The sequence below is a fragment of the Synchytrium microbalum genome (genome assembly GCF_006535985.1).
Source record: "Synchytrium microbalum strain JEL517 chromosome Unknown SmJEL517_scf0033, whole genome shotgun sequence".
Lineage (NCBI taxonomy): Eukaryota > Fungi > Chytridiomycota > Chytridiomycetes > Synchytriales > Synchytriaceae > Synchytrium > Synchytrium microbalum.
Genome location: NW_022158382.1, coordinates 26,562 through 51,239, shown reverse-complemented (window position 1 = coordinate 51,239; position 24,678 = coordinate 26,562). Strand labels below are relative to the sequence as shown.

The following is a 24,678-nucleotide window of genomic DNA, read 5'->3' as shown; positions in this document are numbered from 1 at the left end:
ATTACCCGTAGCAGCAGACGAAGGAGTAGCATCCGCTTTCAAAGGCCGCAAAATTGTAATTCCATATCCATTTCTCGATCAGCCTTGGCTCTAGATATATTGCATGTTTTGGATGTAGAGAGATAAGATCCTTGAGACGAATCAAGGCACGACCAAAAAGCGGCTGCCTGGAGTTGCTATCATAAGGGCCTAGGAAGATATCGTGCCTGCCTTGAATGATGTCGTGCCTGCCTTGAATGATGAACCTCCTTTTCCTGCTGATAATTTCGCCTTGGAGACAATTCCCATTCAAGTAGCACGAGAAGGCGAATACATCGTCTTATCTGAAGCCTTAGCATGAGAGTAATGACTCCTCTCGAATCTGTCCGTCGCTTCACAATCCATGTCCTGTTCAAACCGTCCAGTCACGGAAGGGCTGCCTCCTGTCTTGATGATGATCGAAGCCTCACTACATAACCAGCGTCACTTCGTCTCGAAACAGAATCTAAGAGAGAAGCAAAGAAAAACCGTTTACGACAGCCTGGTCATACGCAGTGCGTCGTTGATTTCTCATAACTTAGTCCATTCATCATCGATATCTCGCTCCTTGACACCACCACACCCGTCCGTATTTACACTGCATCTCAAATCTTCACGCATTCCCAGGAGCTTGTAACGTCTCATTCCACAATGAATCCGTGGCAGTGATGCAGGTTTTCGGATTTCGTCAGACCATCCACTCAGTCGCTTTTGGCATGCGAGTAATAGGCAGAGAAGCAGGAGTAGCAGTCAAGAACTAGATTTGAGTGTGAAGGGTTTGTTTGAAGGTTTGGAATATTGCGGCAGAAGGTTCAGAATGCAAAGACAGTTCTCAATAGGATAATGAAACATAATTGAGCATTGTGAGATATAGAGTATAAGAGTTGTTTTACCAATGGCCAATGGTTTCATTTCTATGCGATGGTGAAGCGTCAAACTTTCATGCCTGGTTATCAACAAAGACAGTGGTTTTCCGGATATGAAGGAAGAACTTATAGCGATCGCTCACGCCAACCATTTCCAATCGCTTAAGCTTCACTTTCACATCCTAATACACGTAATCGGAGCATCCTTCCATCATACTGCGTTATCGCTGCCAACCCAAAAAAACCCCACTTGCCAACTCTGTGTATGCTGTTTTCAACCTTCATGTTTCAACCATAAATTACCCTATACAAAGATCCCCAAATCTACACCTTCCCTTGCTCTCCTTTCTCAATAAACAACCCTCCCACTCACACCACCATTCCCAACCGCATTCTGCTTCTTCGCAACCAACTGTCTCAAAAACTGTGAATGCAAATCCAATTCCCTGTCAGTCTTAGCCCGTGATACATCCCATGCTTGTTTGCGCGAGTCTGAGATTCCGGTAAGGTGGATGGATGGTTGGTAGTGTGTTGATGAAAAATTTGTTGTTGATGTTGGGACAACCCGTGGTGTGTATGATGTTGAGTGTAGGGTGTATGGTGATGATGTTGTGCTGTTGAGAGGAAAAGACAGGGTGAGATGGACTTGACGCAAAAAAAAAGGAACGTTAAGACATAGGAGAACTTACGTATAGTTATTCGGCTGCATCATATCCTGCATCCTCGACACACTTGTATCGCGTGACGTTCGTAGCTTGTTGAGCACTTTTTCAATCTCGGCTTCGACGGCGTCTAGTGACTGATACCTCGATACCTAAAATGTTTGAAAAGCATTGAGCACATGCAAAAAAAGCCTAGTGACAAAACTACCCCTCTACCCCAATCACATACCTCTTTATGCAAATTGTCCTGCAGCACCCTCCTAACCTCATTCTCCCTATCAATCTTATCGGCCAGCTCTTCCATCCTGGCCCGTTGCTGACTAGCTCCATAAAAGTGTGTGGCTTCTTCTCTCGCCAGCGATCGAGTCTGTTTACGAATAGTACGTTTGGAATCCCTGATTTGTTTCTCTTCGCGGCGGAGTCGACGACTGATTTGTTTGGATGGAGTCCATACTTGTGCGTCTTCAAGATTGTCGCCGTCGATGGATGATGACGGGGTTGAGGATGAGATTTCAGAGTCGGGGGATTCGTTGGCATCGCTTGAGTAGACGGGTCTTGTTTCTAGAGACGGTGTTGTGTGTGTTAGTTCAAGAGATTGTGAAAATGTCAAAAAAAGGAAATTTTCATTCTTACTAACCTCGTCTAGGAGACTTCCCCCTCCTCATATGCTCCCTTTCCTCTCTCTCCCTCCTCCTCGGCGACATCTCCCTCTCACCACCGCGAGACGGCGAATACGTCTTTCGATCCACATGATGATGTCCATTACTCTCAACAAACCTCTCCTTCACCTCCCGCTCCACATCACGTCTCGACCGTTCCGTCGCCGGACTGCCTCTCTGTCGTGACGGCGATCGAACCCTCATAACAGGACTAGCCTCGCTTCGTTTCGATACGGGGCTTCCCATGGTAGATCGTCGCGACTGGGGCGATGATATCTGAGATGGGGTTATTTCACTGCTTGGTTTGTTCATGTTGGATGGACGTATGGTTGATGGGATGTCGGTTGGTGGCGTGAATCTGGAATTTGGTTGTTGTTGGACTTGGACTTGTACTGGTGTATCAACGATTCGAGAATTGCCAACATTTCGTGCCTTGGTCGGCTCGACATTCATAGCCATAGCAGGTTCAGCAGACTCTCTCCCACTGTTTCTAACCCCGTTAAAAACATTCGATTCCTGCGTGACGATTCCATACCCCTCCATCAACGCCCGCTGCGAAGGTGCCATCTGCTGCGGATCCCACTGTGAAGCCATAGCGATTTCTTCAGCTTCAGTCAACTCGTTTGCAGTAGGCGTGAATTTAACACCAAAGTATGCAGACAGTGGGTTTTGCATTGCGGCGGCTGTGGTGGTTGATACCTGTCGTTTCCTGCTGCTACTGATATTGTTGCTGTTACTGATGCCAGCACTCGCACGACCGCCTAAAGCCTGGAAGATATCTTGATTGTCTGGATTATCGATTCCTGATGCATTTACTCCGTTCCTCAAAGCAGCGCCAGCGACATTATCTCGTGACTGGTCAATAAACGTCTGATCCGCAAGCCGTTCCATAGACGCGACTCCAAGGTGCGTGCCACCTAGCGATTGCAATATAGCATGACTGAATATCGGGTTTGCGATTGTAGCGGGAGCCATAGCAGGCCCTCCAAACGTGCGACTCATTTGACGAGATGCAGGTGCAAGATTGTGACTGCTTGCTCGTTGGATGGTGACTGCGACGTGAGGTGGTAGGTTTACGTTTGAAGATGCATATGACATTCCTGACATTCCGTAGCCGGCTAAGATCGCCTTTTCCATTCCAGTAGCGTCTTTCATGGCATTGTGGAGATTGGCCGGGCTCATTTGAGAGTCGGGTATATCGGCTGCCATGCCGACACCATATCCTTCAAGGATGAATTGGCCCATCTTGGATGGAGAGGGTTCTATAGTGCGGTTGTTGCGTGATCCACTCTTAACTCGGGGACGGCCACCTATAGCTACACCAGTAGGTGCATTTGGTCTTTCAGCGGTTACTGATGGTCGTTCTACAGGTGTCGGGCGTTCCATCACAGGGTTTTCGGTATTGTTGGGAGACGGTATAGCAGAGCTTGATACAGATGCCTGCTCTTTCTGTTTAGCTATATCGTTTCGGGCAACCTGTACAGCTTCTCGTGTTTCCACCAACTGGAGTTTAAGAGCTTCGAATTCAGCAAGACATGTAACCATTTCCACTTTCATCGTTTCTAAATCACGTCGAGTATTCTCTAGCTGGTCGGTAATGGTAGCATGCTGCAAATTGGCTTCGTCTAGTGCTACACGTCGGTCCAACAAGGTGGACTCCACACTCTCAATCTCTTTCTCAAGCTCACTCTTACGATTCACAAGACTGTTTTCCACCTGTGATATCCGACCTTCTTCAGAAGATGCCGCCCTTCTGAGTTCAGATATAGACGCTTCAGCCTCCTTTTTCAGACTTGCGAGCCGATTTCTAGATTCGTAGACTTCTTTCTCCTCCTTTCTTTTACCGTCTGCTTTAATACTTTCAATCTGGGCATCAACTTCCCTTTTAGCAGTTTCGATAACACGCGTATGCTGTGTTTTAGCAGCTTCTAAATTATGAGCATGTTGACATTGTATCTCATCCAAAGTCTTTGCCAAATCCTCCTTGAGCTTATTCACAGTATCTTTTGACGACTGCGCCAGAGCCGCTTCGTCAGCCTCAAACTGTGCTCGTAGAGATACAATCCGTTGCTGATGCTGTTTTTTCAACACATCTTCTTCTTGTTGCAACGACTTGACCAGCGACTCTCTTAACGATTCCAGACTTGATTCATGAATAGCCCGTTCAGAAGCCTCAGTAGCTTCCGATATCTGCGCCCATTTCTTCTTTATGGTATCTATATCTGCAATACCGGCCGATTCACTGACACTAGACGGTATCGGAGCCTTTTTTAACGACGGAAGACCCTTGTTATCACCACCACTGCTAGCAAGCTCGTTACTTGACATGGACTCAATCCCATGAGCCGAGAGCATGGATCTAGTTGACGTCCTGTCGTTCTCGTTTGTAAATCCTTTTCTGACTTGGAGTCCTTCGGGGCCTTTATCCAGGGCCGGGACGGATTTTGCTACATCGTCGTCAACGATTTCAATAGATGGAGCAACAGTTTTGTTGGTGGTGGTTGTGGCAAATATGTGATTGTTGATTGGTGTTAGCGATTCGAGAGGTTTCAGGGCAGGTTTCGGCGATATGGATTTCAAAGAATCATCTGACTTGACGAGCGACTGAATAGGCTTTACGGAATCTACTACTACTGGTTTGTTAGCGATAATGGGTGCATTTGGTGATGATGCTGCTGACGATAAGACATCATTGACTGGAGACTTGGCTTTTGGCTTTTCATCTTCAGATAGATCTAATTCGTCGTCATCATCTCCTTCTTCAATCTCTTCTTCTACTTCCTCATCAATTTCTTGTGGTTCAGACAATTCATCTGACGCTTGCTTGGTGAGTAATTTGGTGTCTGCCGCTTTTGGCTGTACCTTGGGTGCTTCAGCAGCCTAAAATTCCAAAAACATGTTCAATATTTCTGACCCAATAGCTTCTACTATGCTAGATTAGTACACACCTTGCCCGCCTTCTTATTCTTTTCCGTCTCATACAGTTTCCTGTAATGCTCATCACAAGGGTGGTCCCACAAACTCTCTCCAGTCGTGAAGTTAAAGTAGTAGACCGTGTTATCATCGGTGGAACTGTGTGTGGTGTGCGTGTTAGCTCAGACCTTGGCCATTATTTGCAACTAGACACGATTTACCAAGGCTTCCAGTTCGGCGGCAGAGGAGCCTTTAACGACTCTCTCGCAATCCAAAACAAGTCTTTTTCCTTTTCTACATCCATTCCCAGGAATTGTGCATATTCCAGGATTTCTGCGTCAATGTGGGCAAATGTTGAATGTCAGATGTCAATGTGGTCGTGTCAAATCAACCAGGAGTGTGATTTCATTGTATAACCGTAACAGTTTCAAGTACCTTCATCACTAGGTTCATAATCCTCGTCATATTCCTCATCCTGTAAAAGTTTGTATACAAGTTAGTTAACAATTGACGGCGCCAAGAGTGTTGTATAGAGTATTTACCAGCACTAGGGAGGCCATTTCGATCAGGTTGGATGGCTATGGACGATGACCTAGTACGTGTTTGTAATATGATCTGGATGCAATGTTGTAGGGGGTTTGTCCTGAACGAAAACACGGATTTTTGCAGTTTTGAAAATCGGTTACGGGATGAAGGACTGTTTCAGGCGTGGAAGCATCCAAACGAAAGCTGGGCGGTAGTTCCGTGGGTGAAAGAGCACGTAGATGTAGCTTTGGCTGCTGTTCTGCTGCTGGTTGAACCTCGACAAATTTGTTGGTTGCAGTGTTGGCATCGATTTGAATGGGACGAAGAACGTGTTTTCTCGTATTGGGTTGCCAGCATAATTGTATGTGGTATCTTTATTATAATAAAATCACGTCTTGACACGTACCAGCCGTCCTTCAAGTGCACTCTCCGATTCAAAGTGACATCACATTCCCTTTTTTTTGCCTCGCTCCAGTGTTGAAGGACATCGTTCGCTCCTTTTACACCAACCTTGTGCCGGTACCAGGCCACAGCTACATAGTATATGATGGCATGCTCTGCATCCAGTAGCAGCTTCTTCTCCTCTACAACGCCACTATCGAGTTTCGCTCATCACATTCTTCAAACTCAGACAACAAATACGAGTAAATACCATCATACCCCATACTACAACCACAACCACTATGACCATCCTCATACGACACTCCCATCTCTGGTCGATGCCGGGTATACCGAATTCATGTCTCAACGCTGCCATCACCATCAGCATCATCCATTTGGCAACAACAAGAGACACATAGTAGAATCCGATATCCCACATCAGCGAATACCAACACACAGATCTACACAGCATCTCCATCGGCCGTATATACCGCCACCAGCTAAACAGCAACAACAACCTCATGACGAATGGGTATCACAATTCGTACAGGAATCACAGCGGCAGATACTAGTCCAGCCTCGCCATCTATGGTCATCCCACCCTTCTATAGGCACTGAAGATCTCGACTCGCAGTACTGGGATGCATTAGGGCTCTCGTCACGATCTGAATGGAATTGGGAGAGGATATTTGGCAAATACGAAGAGGATGTCAAGCAGGATGTAGATTCGGCTAAAAAGAGGTTGAGGATGGTGTTTACACACATGGCACCTGATTTATAAGGCAGTGAATATCCATGATCAAACAAATCATCAGCTACATAGTATAGGATCGCTCTAACTTACAGCAACTCATAATAATCAAGTAGTCAAGCAGAAGTAGTTAAATGCATATAAAGTTATATAACACGCATTAGGAATAAAAGCAGAACTCATCCACAAAAACGTGTCAAGTTGACAACGTTGCAACGTACATTAGTTGTAATCAAAAAACCGTTCCAGCTCGTAAAGGACAAGTTCCAGCGCATACACCAGCACAGGAACAAGGTATGAATACTCTAGCGCCTCGATTCAACTCCCTTTATCTGTTTTCCAACGTTGACATACCATCGAAATTGTGATAATCAGAAGCTCACTTCCTACATCAAAACAGATCCACACAATAAATGGCCAAATCAGTAACAACAGCCATCTTCTGGTTCCGCAACGACCTACGCCTACACGACAACGTCCCCCTCGTCGCATCACTAACCGACCAAACATCAACCCACCTACTCCCCATCTACATATTCGACCCCCGCTATATTGACCTGACACGGATAATCCCATCATTCACCTCACCAAAAACCCGCCACTACAGTATTCCACGCACATCCTACCACCGATTAAAATTCCTCATCGAATCTATCGACGATCTCAAATCGTCCCTCCTAAAGCACAACAGCAGCTTAATCATCCGGTATGGCAGGCCAGAGGATGTGATTCCGGCACTTGTGAGAGGGCTGCAGGGTGATGGTGTCAAGGTGTCGGGTGTGTATTGTATGAAGGAGGTGTGTAGTGAGGAGCGTGATATAGAGAGACGTGTGGCTGAGAGGGTTAGCGTGCCGCTTGTGAGTAGGCATGGAGGTTCGATGGTCGCGATGGAGGATTTGCCGTTTGGGGTGCAGGATTTGTCGGATGTTTATACTGTGGTGAGTCTTCTTTTGATGGATTCGCTTTTGGAGAGTATGGAGAGCAGATGAAGACTGTGGCACGCTGCTGATTCTACTGAAGATGTCTTTGAACTCTCCGTGCAAGTCGCTTTTCCAATGTTTGAAAACCAGAGTTTGATGAAACAATGCAAACCTCACACACTTTTACACCATCCAGTTCCGCAAACGCGTCGAATCCCTCCCACAAATGGTGCGCCCATGTATACCCCTCCCACACTTCAAACCGCTCCCACCAGCATCCCCACACCTCACATCCTCGCCCCACCCATCAAAAAACCTCACATCAACTCTCCTCCCCGTCATACACCCAACTCCACCACCAGTCCCACCACATACATCCCATCCCTTCGTCGGCGGCGAAACATCTGCGTTATCCCGTCTAAACAACTACCTCTTTGAAACACACGCCGTATCCACATACAAGCAAACCCGTAATGGCCTCATGGGCGACGCATACAGCACGAAATTCTCGTCCTTCCTCGCACACGGGAATATAAGTCCACGCAAGATATACGAGGAGCTGAAACGGTATGAAGCGGTGTATGGAGAATGTGAGGGAGCGTATTGGGTTGTGTTTGAGGTAAACCCATTGCTTCCCCATTACACTGTTTTTTGGGGTGCTTACATCTAACACATAGTTACTATGGCGCGACTACTTCCGCCTCATCTCGCTAAAATACACTACCGTGCTCTTCCACCCGTACTCGCTACGCGGCACGCCACCGCCCAATGCAACGACATGGTCGAAATCAGCAACATCGCCGCATGCGGTAGCGTTCATGGAGGGACGTACAGGTGTGCCGTTTGTGGATGCGGGTGTGCGTGAGATGCTGCAAACTGGGTAAATGTAAAACCTATAATTCCATGTTATCTTGCCCTGTTTCTGAAACTTTTTTCTTGTTACAGATACACATCAAACCGCACACGCCAAAACCTCGCGTCCTTCCTCACGAAAGATCTCTTCATCGACTGGCGTCTCGGCGCCGAGTTCTTTGAATCGTGGCTCGTTGACTATGACTGTAGCTCGAACTACGGGAACTGGAGTTATGCGGCTGGAATTGGTATGTCAGTACATTATCAAAAAGTAAAAGGCCTCGGTCTAAGTATCTTTTACAAATTCATTTAGGGAACGATCCGAGAGAGGAGAGGAAGTTTAATGTTATCAAGCAGGCGTGGGATTATGATAAAAACGGAGACTACGTGCGGATGTGGCTGCCAGAGCTGGAAGGTGTGGATAAGGCGGTGGTGCATACGCCGTGGAAGAGCGTGTTGCCGGCGAGTGTATATCCACGTCCGATAGTGATGGCGAAAGAGTGGGACAGGCATTCTGGACGTGGATTGGAGAAGAGAGGAGGAGATGAAAGAAAAAAGGAGAATAAGCCAAGAATCAAGAAATGAATTCTGAATGATGATTCTTATTACTATCTTACTTATACGAAATGCTATTTGTAACTATACAAACACCCACAAATTCTCATATCTTATATAATACACACAAACTTCTCATCCCTCATCCATCTGATTATTTGCCTCACTGCCTTGCACATCGTTTCTTGGCACATCAATAGCACGAGACTCAGCTACTTCACGACGCCCATCGAGTACTTCACTCATCGCAGTCACCACTACTACAGGAGCGTCCATACGAGGCATTTGATTCTCATGCTTACGTAAATCATCAATAGCAGATCCAACACTGGCTGCAGAAGCCATTCCTATTCCAGAGGGAACCATCATCGTTCCTGGACTGGTAGCGCGATATTGCTGCTGATGATGCTGTACATGCTGTTGATGATGCTGATGCTGTTGATGCGGCTGATGGTGTTGGTGATGTTGATGATGCTGCTGTTGTTGCGGCAGCTGCTGCTGACTGCTACCAAACGCAGCATACCCAGGACTAGCACTACGACTACGCCCTCTTGAATTATCCGGTGCAAAAGCAGGTAGATTGGTATGCATAGGTGGTGGTATAGCATGGTATTGTCCTATAGGTGCTAGCTGATGTGTAGGCGGCATCTGGATGCCCAAACCTTCAGCTCCTTCAGCGGCTGATATTAGACTACGTACACTAGGCAGTACAGTTCGCATGCCTTCGTCATGTCGTATCAGTAATGATGGAGGTGCCATATTACTGCCAGCAGGTGATGGTGGTCCATGTAATGGAACGGATCCGCCACGACGCTGAGGCGATTCTCTCCTCACTGGCGATGAGTGTCGTTCAGCCTGTGATTGTAACAACAGGTTTCAATCAAGGAACATATGCACAACAAAGGTTAATGGACTTCCATGCATACCTGATCAACATCCATCTCAGGCCTCATCTGCTGAATCGCAATGGGATGAGCCTGATAATCAGGACCACCAGCACTAAAATAAAAGTCTCGCGGATATTGAAAAGCACCTCCAGGACCTGCTGCATAAGGCACAGCCAAGTGTTGTATGGTGGCAGCTGCAGCAGCTCGATCATACGGGATATATACTGGCGGTAATGCAAACGTGGTAGTACCAGGTGGAAATTGAGCATGCTGGGTCATTATAGTGTTTGCTACAGATCCAGGTGGTAGTGATACCATTGGCGGTAGTATACCACGAGCGGACTGAGCATATATTGGTTGATATTGTCCGCCTTGCTGTCCTGCTCCAACTGCATACAGATGTGGGCTATTGGATCCTCGAGCCATAGTCAAGAGATCGGCGGCTGCTATATATGTGGCCTCGTCTCTTCTACGGGAATGGCTACCAGTTGATGATTGGGATGGTGTACGTCGATGGCCACTATGTACATATTCTTCTCCAGCGCCACCATCTTCACGATGAGGCTGAGTTGGTGGTGTAGACAGTCGTTGCTGCTGCTGCTGCTGTTCTTCATAGCTTTTAGCTCGATTCACATTATGAGGTTGAAGAATAAGATTTGTTATATGATCAACTCCCAATTCTTTGGCATGACTTGAATAATAATTGCGGACCTGTACAGATGATTTGGTGCCAACCATTTTAGCAATGGCTTCCCAATCACATCCTACTTTTTGTATGGCAGATACAAATGCTTCTCGTTCTCGTACAGACCAATACGATACGGTTTTACGTGATGCACCAATGGAGTCATTAGGATCATAGCTTTCAGAGGCATCCATGACTGATGAGAGATCGGGTATCTCTTCTATTACATTAGGCCTTGATTTACGGGCTGCACCAGTTGATTTCCGTGTTCGACCACCACGGACTCTACTGCGTGCATCTTCGGAAGCAGGTTCATTACCCATGACATCAATGGAGCTATTATTATTCATGGTGATTCCAGTTTGGGTAGGTTTACGAGCGTTTTTCTTCTTTTTCGGCCTTGCCTCTTCTAATATATCAGGATCATCCATATCTTCACCATCTTCACCTCTAGAGTCCTCATTACCTCCTTGATCCTCTCCCAAACTGACACCGCCATCTTCATCAGCATTGTCGTCATTATTATATGAAGGACCACCAGCACGTTTCTTTCTGGGCATACTACGGCGAGAGGTATCATTAACTCGTAAGATTTCATCAAGGCCTAATCTAAATCGATTCTGTCTATAGTAGATCTTGCATTCATTCTCGGTTTTGTTGCCCATAAAGCTAGAAACTCCATTCCAGTCTCTGCCAAATTGCTGAAGAGCTTCAATCATTTTAGACTTGTCATCGTCAGTCCATTTGACATTGCTGATACTACTACTACCAGTCGTCGTATTATTTCCAGGACCAGGAGGACCTCCACCGCCACTGACATCTATAGCGTGGTCGTCTCCATCAGAATCTGGCTGGATTACTGGAGGTTTGACCTTTTGTTTACGATTGGCGGGAGCATCTCGAGTGTTTCTACGTAGGCGTTCGATATCCATGGCTACATCTTCATCGTATTCTTCTAGATCGACCTCTTCAACGACTCCATTCGGATCTATTGAAGTTGTCGAACTACCGCCGAATCCAGTCTGAAGTAATTTGCGAGCAAGAGCACCCCCACGAGCTCTCCGTAATCCACCACGACCAGGACCTGGTGCAGTACGTCTCAACAAGGTTTTGAAGCCGAGACGCTCCTTTTCTCGATAGTAATGCCGTACACAATCCTGGGTCGTCTTGCCTGGCAAGAATTCGGCAATCTTTCTAAAGTTTTTGCCTATTTGCACCAATTTGACTTCAAAGACATACTTGTCTTCATCAGACCAGCACTGACTAGCGGATTCCAAGAGTCTACGGTTCTCGTCTATCGGATCTCGTACAAGCTGACTTAAGTCAGAGTGCACGACACTATTTCGTTCTATTGGTTCCAGTATCATATCAGGTATCGGTGCTAGTCGTGAAGGATCTATATTACCATCCAGAGTCATAATGTGAGCGATGGCAGCGGTAAATTCAGCCTCAGATCTTACAAGATCCGAATTGAACGATGCATTAGCTGCAGCTCGACTTCTACGAGTTAGTGTGCCGCCTCCATACATCATCAAATCTGCCGCTCCACTATTGCTCATGCTATTATGGTAGAGTGCAGGTCGTTCAGGTATTGATGTAGGTGCAGGCCCTGTTTTTTTACGTTTACGTTCTTTTTCCCTATCAAGCCGTTCAATTTGCTTCTTCCAAACATCATGCAGCTCTTGATATGTTTGTCGTAGCTCGTCTCGTTTATCCATCATGTCTCTACGACGGTTTTGAATATGTTGTACAAGTAATGGCCGGAATGTTCGATGTGACTCGATATTTGCGGTATAAAAATCAAAATCCTCTATCTTATAGATTTGTTGCGATGGAAGTGGCTGACTGGGATCACTCAACGAGCGAGCTTGTAATGCCATGGCGCGAGCTGTGACTCGAGCTCGATGCCTGTTAGCCATATAAATCTCCTCATGCAGTGGGAGACCAGGAGCAACCACAAAAGGCTCATTCTCTATTTCGGCCAATTGTAAGATATCAGGAGGTTCCTGCATGGCTGGCGTTGCTGTACCAGGTGCACCTTCTTCAATAGAAGCGTCTTTACTCTGATTACTATTGCCATCAGCGTTAAAGCTGCCAGCCTCCTTTTTCTGTCTCATCTCCTGTAGCAGGGCTTCATATTTAGCGATTTCAGCATCTAGCGAGTCAATCTTTTGTTCTATATCTTCGTTATCGATACCTCCATCGTCTTCGTCTTCCTCCTCTGGAGCAGCTTCATCGTCGTCAGCAACATTTAAATCTTCTTCTTCAGCTTCTTCGTCATCACGAGAGATAGGTTGCTGCTTGATGCCTACACCTTGCATCATAGATGGTCTATTACTGGGTATTGGAATCATGTCTTCCGTTCGAGATCGTTTACCCATCTGACTCATGAGCGACGGTCTTGACTCTGATGGAGAAAAGTCATTTTGAGGACTTCGATTATACTGATTTGAAGGCAGACTACGGTTATCAGCGTCATTCTGAAACCTAAATTCGTTATGGTATCGGTGTGGTGGGCTTCTATTAGTATTATTATGGGTGGCCATAGCATTTCGAGGCGATGTATACGAGCTTCCAGATGCGATGGGAGCTGATATTCTCATTCGAGGTGGTGGAGGAGAAGCTCGACGATAATCGCCTAGTTGTGACTGTTGCTGTTGTATTGGCGGTTGAGTATTATATAAGTTGGTGATATTAGAAGCAGTCGGAGCACCTCCACTATTAAATCGGTGATAGTTTCCAGCATCTGCCGATTCATTATTGGCGGTGTTACTGAATGCGGCCGGCTCGTCTCGATCAGCTGGTAATGGAGCCCATCTCGAGACTCTAGTTCTCGTTGGTCGAGGAGCAACGGTTGCAGCATCACTACTAGCACCAGCTCCTAAAGAAGCGCCTACGGGGCTGAATGGTGGCTGTTGTGTACGCTGTTGAGGATTATTTGAGTCACTGTTACTGCGTTCATAGTAGCGTTGCTGATCCATTGTATAGTTTGTTCGAGGCTATTGGAAGAGAGACAGCAAGTTAGTAACAGTTCTAGATGATTGAAAATATGAAAATAAAGAATAGAATACATAAAGATCTCCAATAGAGTCTCGTTGCTGATGTGTTGAATTCAAGATTGATGTCGACTTTCTTGCGGACGGTGGGATGGAAGAGACCGGGATAGACGCAGAAGATCCTCTTATTTGTGGGTTCAATTCGTCTTTTGATCCTCGAGCATCGCTCATACTAGTGAAAGATGTTGGTTTTGGACCAACTGCTCATGTTTTGAATCTTCCTGATTTTCAAAGCTTTTGTGTTGAAGTTGGAGCCTACCTGCTGGATCAGGACTGTCTTTTCAGATGCAGTACCTTCCTGTCAGATGCCACTATGCTACCTGAAACAGTACCAAATTTCTCGCTTTGGTTTTTGAATTTGACACTTTGTCGCTGTTTGCCGGACAGGAAGCGAGATCACGTCAATGTCAACTCGATTCTGAACTCATTTCTCACTCATTTCAGATACGATCCACGACAGGAACGTGTCTCGATCACTTTCCTTAACATCAAACATTCAACCCAGCATTTAACATTCACTCGAATCTTTGGACTGGTTTCCGTCTTTGGGCACTCTAACGCGAGGGAAAACCAAATGTTTTTCAAATGAATTGAATTTTGTCGCTCTTTTGGTGGAGGATGCCCTGTCCTTTGCATCGCAGAAACTCGCGTCAATGGACAAAGTATTGACCAATGTCGCAACTACGTCTGTTCCTTTTCTTTGACATTCTCGCTTATATTATAGAACGTTGTGCGAATCAAATACCGCTGGCCCATTCTGCTGGGATTGAGATTGCACCTCCAGCTTGATGTAAGTTGAAGTGTTTCTATTGATGGGTAATGCTGCCAAACGACTTACACACGTCACCGTTTTCAAATAAGAGACCTTTTATTCTACTCACCGACTCAGCCGTCTGGCAAACTCTCCTGTAATCCTACCAACCTCTCGCTACGTGCTTTAAATACCAAGATATGGGAACGTAACTGCTGTGGTGATGCGAAGATTGAACACCAACAGCATGCAAGATTGTGAAGGAGCGCCCGTCAAAACATTGGGTCCGTATATTGGTACTGGTGTGAATATAATGTCGCCCATGTCGAAACTGGAAGTCAAGAATGATTTGCTCAAGGTCAGTGACAGCATATAATCCAAATGGTCTGCTTTCTTTTACTCTAGCGTATGTTTTATATTTGTAGAGAGCTCGTCACCCAAACGTTGTGGCTACCATGGATGTAGTCGCGCTACATGTCTTGTATGCTGTTTATGGAGCGATGTGCTTGAGGGGTTTTTTTGGCAAGAACTCACAAAACCTTATCCCAAGCTAGGAAAATTGTTCGTCCATATCGTCAGTGCTGCTGCTGTTGTAGAAGAAGTTTAATCAAGGTACCTGTTCATTCTTCCGCCATCACGCGGTGATTCACGTGCATTTGAAATTGACATCAGCGCTCTTAGTTTGGATTCTTTCAAGTTGTTCGAGATGTATATGTACAGCAGTAAGGCAGCAGGCCTCGCGAACCAAGGCCTGAAGAGCTCTTAGTATAACCTGAATCAGCAGGCTGTCAGGGACCCAACACTGGATAATCTTGCTAACTGGAATGACTGCTTTGGAACGTCGCCAAAACTTGGTGCGGATTTGCAGAAGCTTGGTATGTCTGTTGATTGCCATGTGCGTATTATTGTTGCACCGGATTCTTTTGTCTCATCTTTTCTCTCGGTGCTGAGATGATTAAACACCTCACTAGGATATACATAGAACTATCGTCTGCGCAGGGCTCGGCTATGGTGACCGTTTCCTCGTATGTCAAAAGGGAAAATTGGAGGTCCATGAATCAGTGTCAAAATCTCGGCTTTGTTTCTCCTCAGCATGTTTTCTCATGCAAAAGAATAGCTTCACTTTTCACTTTCCTGCTGCGTCGGTGGAAGATACACCATGCTTGTCGGATGTATCTTGGAATGGAACGCTTAGTCAATTAATAAACCAGAATCACCTGAAACTTCATCTCAGCGAGTCAGTACGGTCTCTCACAGTCCTAAGAGCTTCTCGTTATTGATGTTTAGCACTTTTTCAAGTAGATTGTGCGTTTCAACTCTTCTTGTGCTGTTCTTTCGCCGGTGTTCGAACAACCATAACATCATTATAATAGTCCAGATTCGCTGCAGATGAAATTCTTTCTCTCATTCGATTGGGGAAATCTGAGAAGGTGCCCTTCGAAGTGTTCAATAAAACCATGCTGAATCGACACCAAGTTTCCACTCTCGCAACGCCTTTAACAGCGCTTCAATGCCTTCAGACTTTTAGAAACAACCAAAACCTTCATATTATTAGAAAAAAGATAACACAAAAGTCATCACATGTCTTCTCGTGGGAGCAATTCAACATTCAAACACAACACAAAACTCTATAACTTTTTTGGTAGCCTTAGCCCTTGAGCAATGAGCTCAAGAACATGGACTTGATGATCTTTGGTAGGTCCTTGTTGTCGAAACAGACAAATGAGGATCCAGGAGCTAGCGTTAAAAAATGGGTTGGTGATTTCCAAGAGCTTTGAGACTCAAACGGATGGCGATACGTACCAGCTTTCATCAATGTGGTGGCTTGGTCACCGATAGTGCCTTTGGAGAAAATGGAAATGAGTTAGCACAAAAAAATCAACGGTGGTATGTCTCGATTTATGTACCTATGAAGACCATGTATGCATTCACGCGATCATCAGCCTTGAGGGCCTTGCCGATAGCGGCAGGACTTATATTGTACTGGGCAATGTTGGCATCAGACAAAACCAACACAAAGTAATCATCTAGGATTTAGAAAAGTGGCAGACTATGAGCAGGAGCAAAAAGCCACACAAGAGACAAGCCACAGGCAGTTACCTCCTTCCTCTTTAACCACATTCTTAATAGCAGTAGTAGCAGCCAAAATCGTATTGTCTCCAGACAAACAATACTGACTATGAGCATTCATTTTCGCAATGATTTGGAATTGCTCCTTTTCATTCTTGGGGTATTTGCCCTCTGATACGAATTCAATGTCTGGACCATCTCCAGAGTGCCCAGCAATTCTATATTGGAATTTGTGTTCAAAGTTTTTGAAGGCCTCCATGATCACTGTTCGGAAAAAGAATTAGCACAAAAACATCCGATGATTTCATGCAAAGAATGCTATGAATGCAATCCAGCTACATACACAAGGCACATTCCAAAGACCGTTCCAGACGGTTATCGTGTCCGTTGAATCTCGTCATGGATGCTGACAAGTCAAACTGGAAGAACATTCTCTTTGGCTTTTGTTGGAAGCCTGGATCACTTTCGTTCTCTCCACGACGTTTATATATGGCTCGTTCGCCGGTAACACCTTCGATTCTAAAAGAGACACACAATGGGTTGTTAAAACTCTGACTTTTCCACCAGCAAAAAAAGACACCAGTGTTTCCAGGACGCACAGTCTCGTGTCATCAATATCACCAGTGGTTTGATTCTTGAGCCAAACACGTTCACGGTTCTTGGCTTCAACAGCCTCCAAAATCGTCCTCAACTCTCGTACTTCTCGTTGTACATTGTCACGGTACTTGTTAAACATTTCCATGTCCTTTGATGTCATTTGGATTTGGGCCAAACGTTTACGCATCGCCAGTTCGTGAGCGTCTTTGACGGCATCAGTGATTTCTTGAGTCACGTCATTGGGAGCTCGCTAGAGATAAATGGAAGTAAGCTCAACAATACAAGCAAAAAAAGAACACTGCTGTTGGAAATATGACTTACGAGGTTGAATTGTGTAAAATCGATTTTACCACTCTGTCTCGCTTCACCAGAGTCGGCTGGGTCGGAGGCTCCACCAGCTGCTCCTCCTCCTTCACCTCCTCCACCTCCACTACCACCAGAGCCTTCTCCAGTTCCACCTTGGCCTAGGACAATGAGGATATTGAATCAGCAAAAAGACTTACAAACGGTAGTCTATTAGACTCCAATTACCTTTGCCTTCTCCTTCACCCTCGCCTTCTCCTTTACCGTCACCTTTACCTATTTAAAGAAAACTAGATGAAAAGCACATTCACGATGACTACAAAAGCACCCAGCCAGAATTTGTGCAGCATGTACCTTCTCCATTTCCATTACCCTCTCCTTCACCATCGCCATCACCATCTCCATCCCCACTACCATCGCCATACACAAGACGTAAAGTCTGGGCATCAAGACTTCCAACAAGTTTCTTCCATCGTTCCATTTCTTCAACGGTTTCAGCATAGTTTGTTTGCCATACTCGAGCAAATCCAGACAGGTCAACAGTCAAGAGTCGACCGTCTTCTAGTTCGAGCATTTGAACGGCTTCGCGAGGTGGATCGATTCCACGAGATTGGGCTTGGATTGTGGCCAAGTCCTTTTGGTGGACTGCTGTTGATGGGAGAGATAGAGGCATGTGGATGCGGCGGATATTCTTTTCGTGGGTGTCTACGAGTTCGAGGTAGCCTTCGGCACGACCGTCCTGCGAGTGAAGGATTGGAATAGTTAACCTTCATGGCAGGTAATAATGTCGGCGTCTAATTGTCCAACACGCCAACCAAAAAAACAACCCTCAAGTAAACAGCCCATATCTCACCTCTTGAGGAACAACAACAGCCAACTGCTGCGATTTACGTAAATGCAAATGAGCATTCAAGATATTGATATACTTGTTCGAGATGGTGTCCTTGGCAGTATCACGATCCCAAGTAATCAACTCAACACCAGTTGTTGAAAAGTCGAATAGTGATTCAGGCATGCCTACAACTGCAGAAGCATGGGATTCGCGCGAAGGTAATAACGCGAATCGATGAGTTCGGTAGTAATCGAATCGGTCGTGTGGCAGAGTACCAATGTCTTCGACTTGTATGACTTTGGCTTTGTCTTCTACTGGGCGAGTGTCCAGTGGTTCGAATACAGTTGGGAATCTATGAGTAAAGAAGAGAGATTAAAGATTGTTTTTCAAAACAAAACAAAACATTAACAACCATTGATTGTTTTTCACATACTTGTCACTTGGGTCAGCTTTAGACATGATATAGTTCTTTCGAATATCAAACTTGTAGTCGTAGTCTTGTACAAACCACTTATCGGGAGTAACGACTTGAATGCTGCCAACTAATACCAAAAAACCCACTTAGGAACACGCTAACTCGCGTTTACAAAGATCCAAGCAACCAACCTTTAACGGGCATTACAATATTGTACTGCGACAAATCCGAGAAATCAATAATCGCAACCTTCTCAGACTGCTCCTGGTAAAAGATCAAAAAACCTTCACTCATTAAAGAGCGGTTCATGAATGATGGACCAGTGAATTCAAAGATGCCCAACATAATCGAGTTGATGCTTCCGCTTCCCAAATCGACCAAGAGAAGAGTATGGTCTGATGGATTGTGGAGACAGATTTTTCCTTCAGCAGGTTCAGCAAGACGTAAACGTGGAGGTGCTATGTAGAAATTGGCGCCAATTGGGTCAATACCCATGAATGGCGGGCCTTTCAAGTCAGTGTCACAATTTAACTTGAATTATAAAAAAAGAACCAACAAACGGGCATTTTTTACTGCCAAACAGCTACTCACTTTTTTGTAAGGGAAAGTACTCGTACAAATCGATGGCGATTTGTTGGCGATGGTTTGGAGTTACAATGTTGAGAGTTACTGGGTTGGTGGTGATGGCCATCATAGTACCATCTGCAGCAGTCATTAAATCCAGACACTCGCCCTTGGTTGGTAGCTTGAATGCATAGACTTGCTCTGTGAACAAGGTCGATCGAGCTTCTGAGCGGTCCACGTCCAGCCATTTCTCTGGCATGTTGACGCGCCAGTTACCCTAAATTGCAGATGTTTGTGTCAGCTGTGTGAATGAAGCAAAAAAGGAAGAGATTACAGATCTTCATGCATTCGCAGCGTCTCCAACTTACTCTAGCATTCGCCTTATCCTTAGCAACCTTAACCTGCACAACCGTGTTTGGCTTGCTACGTCTATACCAAGTCTCAACCAAACGTGGTTCAGGCAATGGGAACTCAATTCCCAATTCAACTCTAAAGTCCGATTCCATTCCTGTTGGAATTCCATTCTTGTTGAGCGTTTCAATCAACAAGTCTCGGATCTCAGACTCGTATTGATCGAAATCGAATACGTTTTGAAGTGCTCGTGAGAGGCCTTCCTTGGGGTAGGTTTGCAAGTGTTTGACTACGGATACCAGTTCTCGAGTAGAGTATGGGTATGAGATTAGGCCTTCGTCTACGAGACGACGGAGATCGTTGAAGGCTGCAGTCAGTTTACGGAGGAGGTCTTCTTGAACGTCTGGTGCGTATGCTCGTAACAGGGCAAGTTCAGACTCGGTGTCTGGGTTGTCAACACAGTGACAAGCAAAGACATCACCGATTTCACGGAAGAAATCGTTACCCAAGAAGGGGAAACCTAAGAAAATATTGTTAGTAATAGCGCTACAAATAAAACGAGCCCAACAAAAAGGGAAGATACGATAGCTTCGCATACCTGGTCGATTAGCCAACACAAACATCCTAAAGCTAGGATGCAACACGATGTATTCCTCCAACCCATTAACATTGAGTTTGGGAGTAATAGCAGTCTGTCCCAACATTGGGTCCTTCTTGACAATACGACGACCGTCAGACAAGACCATTTCACCATCTTCAACCAACGATTTGAGAATGGATGTTACGTGAGTAGGTGCTTTATCGGCTTCATCAACTACGAGGATGTAGCCGTTCTTGACTGCTTTGACTAGAGGAGAGTCTTCGTATACCAAGACACCATCGACGATACTTGGTGTGGAAGTCAAGCTGTATACAGTAGTGTCACGATGCACTAATACAAGTCTGTAGTCAGACGGTTGTTTTTTGCTTTCGTCACCGCACTTTTTCAGCAAACTTACATTGGATGTATTCACGAGGGAGTCTCAGGACTTGCAGGAACTTGTCAGTCACTAAATAGGAAGTTGTTTGAGGCACAATACAGGACAAAAAAAAACAGTCCAGCCGCTGTATAATACTCACACTTGTTCTTTCCCACACCCTGGTTACCAATCAAACACAAATGTTCGCCTAGCTGGTAATCCTTGATCATTTCCATCAAAATTTCAGACTGTTTAGGATTTTCATGGAAAACAATATCTGGAATCAAGACTGGGTTGGTATCCTTGGCGACAGGTTCCATAACATCACCAATACGGACTGCTTGAGGGCTGCCATCTTCATTGTTAATGATTTCAATCTTCAACTATTGTTGAGAATTGATGGTTAGCAAAATAAAAAAGTCGAATGGGAAATGCAGATCAGACGTGACACTTACGTTTTCAAAGAACTCATCATCCCGAATAGCAGGTTCGATTTCAGCATCCAACAAGAGCTTGGTCAACAAGTCTTTAGCCATTGATGGCAAGAATCGAGACAACGAGACCTTTTGCACCGAGTTATGCATGTCCTCATCAGGGAACATGGCCATACGACGACACACACGAATCAACTGTCGAGTAGACAATGACGAGGCCAACAAACGAGCCGTCTCATCATTTTCAGATCGCAATACATTGGCGAATGTCAAGAGAGCCTTTAGCTTTGATTCCTCGATTCCTGGACACAGCATTTGAATGACATACATCTCTTCGACGTATGAGAGAGATCTCATTGGGATGTATCGGAAGAGAGAGCAGATTTCGGGGGATAGCCAGTTACCCTTTTGGGCACCACCTTGAGCGGTTACGGTTGGTCGGGCGATGGAGATTACTCGGAAGTTGGGGTGTACGGGTACGATCTTCTTTTCCTTCATCATTGCTGGTGTGAAGCCGCTCTTCTTTATGAGTTTTACATATCGGTTGGGGTGGACTAGCTGAGTACCATCGGGTAAGACCATTTCACGCTCAGAGGTCAGGCGTTGGATGGTAGCCAAAGTACCGAATGACAAGACTTCGATCTGGTCAAGAATGGCAATAGAACCTTCTATGGCAGCCTTGATCTACGGTGGTGACAGTGTGTGTTGTCAGTGATGCTCATTGTGCGAGTATTTGAGGCCGTTCTTTTTAATCGCGAACTCGAAAGTGAAACCATACCAAAGGTGAGTTCTCCCAAATAGTATCACCAAGCAAGTTGGTTGAACGTCTTTGCATCAAGTCACGAGCAGACATATCCTTGTACAAAGGAATCAGTTCGACCTTGTAACCCAGCATACTAGTCAAAGACCTTAAGAGAGCACTCTTTCCGGCACCCTTTTCACCAATGATACACAAATCACCGGCTGAATGAGCAACCATCATAGTAGCCAAGAGAGCACCGTGGTATTCAGTCTCGACAAACTTTTCCAACTTGGTGGTTGGATATTCACCAGCAGCTAATCTGACAGTTACTCGAGTGGGCTTAACACCTAACGGCACTATAGTTTCAAAGGTGACATCCGCGTGGTGGATACGTCCAGATGGTGTAAGATTAGAGGTTTCTTCTTCCTTTACAATGTTTATGATCTTGTATCCTGCAGTAGCCTGGTTTGCAATAGTCATTGCTCCAGCTTGATCTACAGAATGTCCCAACATATCAAATCGTTGATAAGTGGATTCTATAATAGAGCGTTGCTCTTCGTCTGTGCCCGATAATAGTGGGTATGGGTACATAATGTCCAAGATACAACGCAAGTTGGTGTCTGGGAAGCTCTGCAAGATTCGAGCAGCGTGGTCTAGTTGGGCTGGGAATTCTGGTACTGCTACTCCTTTCTCAGAGGTGACAGATCTCAATACAAATCCGACAGAGATGAGACGCTCCAGAGTACGTTGAGGTACTTTGGGAGCTACACGTTTAAGTTGAGTTATTTGCGACAAAAAGGTTGGAACGGCAATGTTTCTAGCCTGGAAACGTGATCTGAGTGGAGGATCTAGGAAGAGTGAGGGTCAGCAGATGACGTGGACATAGCGTGCGGTTATGGAGAAAAAAAACGGAATGTTGTTAATGCAGAGGTTCAAACCCATACCTAGAGGATGTCCTTCATACTTTGGAACTGGCAATCCCAAAGCAATAACGAAGAATCGTTCAGATACTCGCACAAGCTACAAAACAAGACCATGAGTTCCCGCAGTCCACATAAAGGACGTACACGACCAACCACATACATTCCATTTCTCCAACTCCTCCTTACTGGCACTCTTCACCAAAGTATCGAATCGTTTAGGATGAGTCAAGAATCTCCCATCTTCTAGAGCCATTTCTCTGTTTTCCAACAGATTGTTCAAGACTGGCAAGACGTTACGCTCTGCCTTTTCAATACCATCTAGAATCAAGATACGACCATGGAGGGCGGCACGGACTGCTGGTCCATCAGTGTAGAATGCTGATCCAGACAAGATTTCACGACGTTGCTTCAAGTCCGAGTCTGTTACATCCTTTGATAGGGCAACGTATTCGATTTCACGTTGGGCTAGTTGGGCGTATCTCATGACCTAGAGATACATGCGTTAGATGTGTTAATGTGATGGAATTGTTTGTTGTCCGACACGTGTATCGTCATTGAGTATTGCTTATTCATGCTAGATTGTTCCTAGCTGTTGGCGATTTGCGAGACTTACAAGACGTCTTTTGAAGCTTCCTGGTGGTCTATAAAAGCAAGTCCCATTAAGCTCTTGACCATACAGTAACGCCATAATGCAAAGACATCGAGCTCGTTACCCAAGAAAGAAGATATCCTGACCCATTCGATCTTTCTGCATCATCCATCTTAAATGCCTCAAGATTTCCTATAGATACATCCAATAAGCATCGAATTCCAGCATTGCGATCTAGATGCACCAACATTCTTACTTGCGAGTCGTCATAAAACAAACCACCAACATCAGGAACGAGCTCGGCACTGCCTGGAAGTGTGATCTTTAGAGTAACATCGCTGATGCTGAATTCCTCAATCACTAATAAGCAGATACAAGAACTGTCAGCCTTCTTGTTTAGCAATCAAAAGTAGTTCTCCACGGTTTCCGTGAGTCAACATACGCTTTTTGGTCAAGTTTGCTATGACGGCTTCCTTTTCCTCGTCTGAGACATACGAGGAACCAAGGAAGAGCTGGAGCTGCTTGAGCCGTCTACTCGCTATTGACATGTTTGCAATGTTGCGGGTTTTGCGTATTGCAGTCCAGCCAAGTCGGGCGTGTGTTGCCAAAAAATGTGTGTTGGTGACGTCAGGAGTCCTAACAACGGCGAGGACACTCAAGACTCTATTGACGCGTTTCCTCTACACTAACATATGAATGCTGGTGGTTCAAATATCGGATGGATGGATTACAATGCTGTAAATGCCAACAAACCACACGCTGATCAGGTTGCAGGGCTTTTGCAAGCAAAGCTGGACTGGAAAGGTTTATATGTCAAGATTTGGCTTAAATATGCTTTGGAACTATGGAATCTGACGTGATTCTGACTGAAAACAACGCTTGGATTGCTGACACATTAACATAAAATGGGCGAAACGTTTGACACGAACTTGAGTCACAAGGAGACAACGAGAGTAGACAATTAAAGGAATCATGGTGTGGCTGCTATCAAAGAAAGTGTTTGCAACCATTGCAACCATCTGGTCGAGCTTCATTGAGCAGAATTTCAAACAGGAGGCGTTTGGATCGAGTAGCTTGTGATCTGAAGCTTGAAGCGTGATTATCAGACGTCGAATCACTTCCGACGCATGATAATATAACATTTGAAGCGTGTCTGTCTCGTAATCGTCGCATCAAATCAAACAAATCATGTGCAGACCAAGCAGACGCATTGAACACCATTTTAGAGCCAAACACCAGTATATTCGTAGCAAGAGAAGCATCAATGGATCATCTTTATATCCAATGAAAGTGCTGTATACCACTTGGAGCCTGATGCAAAGATGCAAAGCACTCCCTAGTAGCTAAATACCGACCACAACCTCGGTTTACGAAATGTGATTCCAAGACGGTAGACAACTTTGGAATCAGCGATTCAT

The 24,678-nt window shown here is 45.3% G+C and overlaps 4 protein-coding genes across 4 annotated transcripts; 1 reads left to right on the top strand and 3 right to left on the bottom strand.

Moving 5' to 3' along the window:
- Positions 1 to 1,233: 1,233 nt before the first annotated feature.
- SmJEL517_g04616 (uncharacterized protein) lies at positions 1,234 to 5,678 on the bottom strand (the record flags this gene model as incomplete). Its single annotated transcript, XM_031170544.1, has 8 exons — positions 1,234 to 1,498; positions 1,574 to 1,698; positions 1,776 to 2,107; positions 2,184 to 5,085; positions 5,154 to 5,277; positions 5,340 to 5,451; positions 5,554 to 5,593; positions 5,661 to 5,678. The coding sequence occupies 8 exons, from the start codon at positions 5,676 to 5,678 to the stop codon at positions 1,234 to 1,236; spliced, it is 3,918 nt and encodes a 1,305-aa protein (XP_031023435.1).
- A 1,510-nt stretch (positions 5,679 to 7,188) lies between these two features.
- On the top strand, positions 7,189 to 9,132 carry SmJEL517_g04615 (uncharacterized protein; the record flags this gene model as incomplete). The annotated part of the gene is made up of 5 exons (XM_031170543.1): positions 7,189 to 7,713; positions 7,892 to 8,314; positions 8,373 to 8,575; positions 8,641 to 8,795; positions 8,861 to 9,132. 5 exons carry the CDS (start codon positions 7,189 to 7,191, stop codon positions 9,130 to 9,132), a joined length of 1,578 nt encoding a protein of 525 aa, XP_031023438.1.
- A 105-nt stretch (positions 9,133 to 9,237) lies between these two features.
- On the bottom strand, positions 9,238 to 13,901 carry SmJEL517_g04614 (uncharacterized protein; the record flags this gene model as incomplete). The annotated part of the gene is made up of 3 exons (XM_031170542.1): positions 9,238 to 9,957; positions 10,029 to 13,673; positions 13,746 to 13,901. The coding sequence occupies 3 exons, from the start codon at positions 13,899 to 13,901 to the stop codon at positions 9,238 to 9,240; spliced, it is 4,521 nt and encodes a 1,506-aa protein (XP_031023437.1).
- A 2,228-nt stretch (positions 13,902 to 16,129) lies between these two features.
- Positions 16,130 to 23,808, bottom strand: SmJEL517_g04613 (uncharacterized protein; the record flags this gene model as incomplete). Its single annotated transcript, XM_031170541.1, has 25 exons — positions 16,130 to 16,218; positions 16,285 to 16,323; positions 16,389 to 16,508; positions 16,582 to 16,815; positions 16,895 to 17,070; positions 17,151 to 17,398; positions 17,470 to 17,612; positions 17,680 to 17,727; positions 17,806 to 18,190; positions 18,305 to 18,635; positions 18,717 to 18,825; positions 18,890 to 19,204; positions 19,290 to 19,539; positions 19,631 to 20,133; positions 20,212 to 20,544; positions 20,612 to 20,662; positions 20,733 to 20,955; positions 21,028 to 21,690; positions 21,785 to 22,596; positions 22,693 to 22,768; positions 22,832 to 23,158; positions 23,285 to 23,312; positions 23,385 to 23,452; positions 23,517 to 23,620; positions 23,703 to 23,808. The coding sequence occupies 25 exons, from the start codon at positions 23,806 to 23,808 to the stop codon at positions 16,130 to 16,132; spliced, it is 5,781 nt and encodes a 1,926-aa protein (XP_031023432.1).
- Positions 23,809 to 24,678: the final 870 nt, after the last annotated feature.